At 39.5% G+C, this 5,595-nt stretch overlaps 1 protein-coding gene across 1 annotated transcript; it reads right to left on the reverse strand.

The window, feature by feature from the left end:
* Nucleotides 1-1,187: 1,187 nt before the first annotated feature.
* On the reverse strand, nucleotides 1,188-5,088 carry LOC147551837 (uncharacterized). The gene is made up of 3 exons (XM_086667651.1): nucleotides 4,838-5,088; nucleotides 1,470-2,301; nucleotides 1,188-1,381 (listed from the first exon to the last, which is right to left on the reverse strand). Exons 2-3 carry the CDS (start codon nucleotides 2,299-2,301, stop codon nucleotides 1,365-1,367), a joined length of 849 nt encoding a protein of 282 aa, XP_086523777.1. The 5' UTR covers nucleotides 4,838-5,088; the 3' UTR covers nucleotides 1,188-1,364.
* Between the last annotated feature and the right edge of the window lie 507 nt (nucleotides 5,089-5,595).

Consider the following 5,595-nt stretch of genomic DNA (forward strand, 5'->3'; position numbering starts at 1 on the left):
GAAGGTTTGTTTACTCCCACTTACCTTCTTGAAATTTCGTGATTCAAGATTTTCTTCATTCCTCAGGAATCAAACTTCTTTGATTGCCTTTTGAATCGAAGATTCTAACTCTTGCGTGCTTTTAATCCGTCGATAGATTTCTTAAGCATGCTTGTGGACATAACTTGATTGGAAGAATCTTTATTCTTCTTGTCTCGTTTCGGGAAACATGAATGTTTCCATCCTTCTCAGTTTTCTATTTTGGAAAACCAATTTAGGTCTTCTGTTGACTTAAATTATCAAGCTTCATGTCTTGACGAGATATGGATTCCACGATGATTTTGGCTTCTAGCCAAAATCTAGAGTCAGTTTCCGTTTCTGCGCAGGTCTTTTATCTCTTCAGAAATAACCTTTATTTTCTGAGTCTTTAAGATTTTATTTTGACCTTTCAGGGCTTTTGAACAACAATTTGGAGTTATCTCAACTACTTTGAGATATTCTTTTAGAGACACTTTCACTCGCTTTGAGAGTTCTCCTGCGAATGACATTCGCTTTTGTGCGGTGGGTTTACAAGATCATATCTTTAACCTTTCCTTTTCCAAGGAGTCGCAGTTTGTTGCTCTTGGTCGAATTTAATCGTCTTGTACAAGTTTCATGATTGTTCTTCATGAAACTCCATGATTTTTCTCATGATCGAATTAAATCGACTTGTACTTTTCTCCCACTTATTCTTGTAATAATTAGTGTTTTTCTCCCAGATTACTAGGTGCGCTAATTATTAGAAGAATACTATCATGAGCAACAAACACTTTGTTCTCTTGATTGCTTGTGGAAAAAGCCCAAATTTCTTCTAAAGAAATTGCGTCAGACTTTAGCTAATTTTGTAATGCCTTTACAAGCTTAGACGGACTTTGGTAGTTTTGTGAGAAGCTATGTCTAGACTAATGGATTTTGGAGGATAGAGTTTGATTCGTGTTCTTCATCTTAATCCTTTTGGACACTCCAAATATGGATAGGTTAGAAGTACGTTTGAAGATCAATTTCTGTTTCTGACTCAAGACTTTCTTTCTTGTCAGTTTGATTCATGTTTTGGTTATAGTGGACCTGTTGTCCTCATCCCTTTCCGATGAACCTATCTTATAGGTTTTTGACCAAGTTTAGAATCTTTTGGTATAGTTTGTTAAATCTAGCACTTATTAACATCCCAATTTAGAAATAAAGTTCTTTATTGATTCTCCGTAATACTTAGTACAGAGATGATGTTAAAAAAACTAGAAAAACTATTAATCTAGAATAGTGCCTAAAGTAGACTTCGATCCCTTTCAGCATCCTTAGCAGTCGAGGCTTCTGCTCCCTCTTGGATCTTGTCTTCTTTAGCCAAATACTCAGTTCCCAGCTGCGCCTGTACATTCACAATGATAGGGCAATTTTAGGTATCATATACCTAGGTTTGGGAATTTTACAGTATTTGATAAGTTAACTGTTTATACCTGAATTGGAAGCCACTGTTCCATTCCTTTTGTCCTCCAAGAACTTAGGGCAGTTTCTTTTCCAGTGGCCTTTGCCATCACAGTAGAAACATTTGGTGTCAGGAGGAGGACCTTTGTCTTTAGGTTTGGCAACTCGTTTGCCTTTTCCTTTTGACGCGGTTTTCTTCTTCTGTTTTCCACCTTTCTTGAACCCTTTGTCCTTTTGTACCATAAGAACGTCCTTCTTAGTCTCCACTATAGCGACGTCCTTTTCGGCTGTTAGAAGCATAGAATGAAGTTCCTCCAACGTTTTATCCCATCCATTCATGTTGTAGTTCATCTTAAACTGATTAAAACCACTATGGAGGGAGTGAAGGATAGTGTCGGTAGCCGTCTGTTGGCTATAAGGGAAACCTAGTTTAGCCAGCTTGCCCATGAGCCTGATCATTTGACGAACATGAGGCCCAACTGGTTTTCCCTTTTCAAGGCGCATGTCCATAATTGCTTTAGAGGTTTCAAACCTCTCCAATCTCGACTGTTTCTGGAACATTTCCCGAAGTTGTCGCATCATGGAGTAAGCATCCATGTCTATGAACTGCTCTTGCAGAGTCGGTTCCATGGTTGCTAGCATTAAGCAAGTTACAGGCTCTGCCTTTTTCCGCACACTCCTTTCTTCATCTATCTCTTCTTTAGTCGAATTATCATCCAATACAGGAATTGGAGTTTCTAGTACATGTTGCTTTCCTTCCATCCTGAGAACTATTCCCAGGTTCCTCTCCCAGTCAAGGAAGTTGTGCTCATTTAGCTTCTCCTTGTCGAGAAGTGAGCGGAAGTTGAAAATATCTTTTGTCATCTACATAAAAGAAATGGCAAAGTTTTAAACTCGTTATCATTTTGAAAAACTTAGTTTTCCCACATTATTCAATAAAAATCGTCCCCGATTGAATAAGTGATTCCAAGACCCCAGTTCTTCGGAGTAAAGCGGACGAAGGCCCTACCCTTTGACTCCGTCGTTCCGGGTGAGTGAACTACTTCACTGATCATACCTTATGACTCTTGGTTGATAGATTTCATTAATGAATGACTAATCTATCCTTTTGCCTCGAGTATCCAAGACTCTCTTGCTGATCTCGTTGAGTAGAACCATTTAGACGTGTAGGCCTCTTCTATAGACCTACCCGCATTGTCCCAAGGTAGAGGAGGTACTCTGCGAAGGCCGACCCACCTTCCTCGAACAAGGGCGCAACGAGTGTCTTAATCTGGATAGGCGATTACTCAAGATTACTTTTGGGGACTTTTACGCTAGTCTGGCGTTTGTTATAGTGAACTATTTAGCCTAACTAACATCCACGACATAAAGCGTAAATAAGTAAGTAAATGCGCGCGAGAAAGTAAATCAAGCAGACATGGATCCTAGTATGGCCCCTAACCTAGAAGATCTAATCTCCTTTGGTTTTCTTCTTGTTTCGCCTTTTGGTTCGTCTAGATCTCCATCCTTGAACCTCCATTGATTTCTCCCACTCGCCTTTGGATTCCATCCTTGAGTTTTCTTCAATGGACTCATTGACCCTAAACTCTAATTACAAGACTCTAACGATTCGCAGATCGTATAAACTTGAAATTAAAATTAATTACAAAGCATGCACCCATCCGTGCTTAAAACAAGAATAAAGATATAAATCTATGGCCATACTAGTTTCCCGCATTCACATCACATGCAATCATATAATATATCAAGGCTAAGAATTATATATGCATGATTATCTTGGGAGATACTTTTGTTGACATCACATGTCACATTACGGACCTTAAGTCTAAATTCGAAGAATTCAACTAGTGGTGCGTTCCGGTTTTATCTTTTATGATTTCTAAAATCATCTTTAAGAAAAACTCCGTTTCGGGTTTTGAAAGCCCGGGTCAATTTCGGAAAAACATTGGTTCGATTCTTAATGATTTCATAAATCAATTTAAAGAGAAATCCGTTTTGGCCTTCTGGATGGCCCGGATTGATTTTGGAATTATTTGGTTGGAATCGGAAGAAATTTTGGCAAAAACTCCCACTCGAATGATGGTTCCTTTTTGTGGTCCGAAAAGCCTCGAAAAAGCCCGGGACAAGTCCTAGACAAGTCCCGGCCCAAGCCCAGAAAAGGGCTCGGACAAGGTCCGGACATAGCACGGCCCATAGGCCGGCATGTCCTGGCCGAAACCTATCAAGGCCTGGTCTCGTCCTGGCTGGAGCCAGGACGCTAGTCCATGTACCAGACGCGTCCTAGACGTGTCTGGTGCTGGACCGGACCAGCACTAGGTGTCTCGGACTAGTCCGAGACACCCAGAACCTCCCAGACGCGTCTCCAAGACGCGTCTGGTCGAGTGCTCTGGACGCGTCCTAGACGCGTCCAGGAAGCTCCCTCCGCAGCTGCTGGTCGCGTCTCCAAGACGCGTCCCAACAGCTGCTCTGGACGCGTCTTCAAGACGCGTCCAGAAGCTTCTGTCGCAGCTGCTGGTCGCGTCCTAGACGCGTCTCAGCAGCTGCTCTGGATGCGTCCAGAGGACGCATCCAGGAGCTCCCGGTCCGGCCAGGAAGCTTCCTGGCCGGACACTAGGGTTTTTCAAAACCCTAGTTTCCAAAAATTTTTTTTTTTTTTCTTTTCTTTTGCAACTCTAAGTTGCTATTTTCCAAATTTAAAACTTTTCTTAAAATTTTGAAATCTTTTAGAACACTTCTAAAATTTTTACAAAACTTGTAGAAACTTTTAAAATTTCCAAATTTTGTTTTGAGAGTTTCCCAAAACTCAAAACACTTCTTTTTAGAACACTTCTAAAATTCCAAAAATCTTTGTTTTTCAAAAGTTTCCAAAACTTGAAAACAACTCTTAATCAAACCAATTTTGGATCAAAGTCTAGGTTTTTGAAAACTTTTTCAAAGAACAATTTTGAAATCTATTTGAAAAATTCTTGAATCCCATTCAAAATCAATCAATTTCTTATGTTTAAAACTCTTTTAAACATAACTATCAACTTAATCAAGCATGGATTAGTCCGAAATTCAATCTAATTGAGTTTTAAAACACTTTTAATCATCAATTTGATTCTTAATTTGAAATTCATTGAATCCCATTCAATATTATCAAATTGTGAGTTTAAATAGTTTTAAAACACTTTTAAAATACTTTTATAAACTCAATTTATCAAACTATCAATTATATCTAATATGAACTAGTTCGATTCTTAGCAAAAACTAGTTAATAGCAAGAGGCTCTGACGCCACTGTCGGGTTTTATACCCTTCTACTAGTGTTTATAGCGGAAATATGACATCTAATGTCTACACTAGTATTCCCAGGATCACATGCAAAACTAGTAATTAATCTAATGGAGATAGTGGATTACCTTAATCGCTTTTCCCTCAAACTAGTTGAATTGATTGAAGAAGACCAAGAGCTTCAAGTGTAGCTCCTCTACTTGGGACACGAGCAATCAATTTGATCTCCCACCTTGTTGTATAGCTAGCACACCAATGGTGGTTGGATAATAAGAAGACCTTCTTCTTGCTTGACTAGATAGATAGTTAATGGGAATTAGCTCACTTTCTCCTCTCTACTTGATGTGGTAGAGTAAGAAAGCTTAGAGAGAAATTCCACACCTTATTCTCTGCCCTAAGAGTGTTTATATAGAACCCTAATAAGAATCCACCTCCTTTTAGGTTTCCCAAAACACCCTTTAGAATAAGATTTAGGGAAATAGTCGAAAATAGCAACTATTGGTATTTTCTCAATTCCCTAAGGAGATGACGTCCAAACCCAGCCAAAATTGGCAGATTTAATGTTCATAACAAAAGGAAACGTCCCTCCAAAAATCAGCCCAATCCGAGCCCTAAAAGTGCCCGAATCGGCCTAGGCCCAAAAACCCTGCTTTTGGCCTTTTTGTACTATCTTTGCCTAATTCCTTTTTAGGCCTATGAGATATGTTTATGGGACACTCCCATGATTATATCTCACTCCCACTAGTCATATCCTAGATCAATTTGTCACTCTTATGTGTAACCCGTTGTAGGATCCGATCGAAGTTAGCCGCGAATTACTTCGTAATTCGACGATCGTAGTTGGTCTCTAGCTACAACTCTACGATCCCTAAATCAATCGGACTTG

The sequence above is a fragment of the Eschscholzia californica genome, unplaced genomic scaffold, assembly GCF_041429995.1.
Source record: "Eschscholzia californica isolate CP2 unplaced genomic scaffold, dmEscCali1.0.p SCAF_3, whole genome shotgun sequence".
In the NCBI taxonomy this organism is placed as follows: domain Eukaryota; kingdom Viridiplantae; phylum Streptophyta; class Magnoliopsida; order Ranunculales; family Papaveraceae; genus Eschscholzia; species Eschscholzia californica.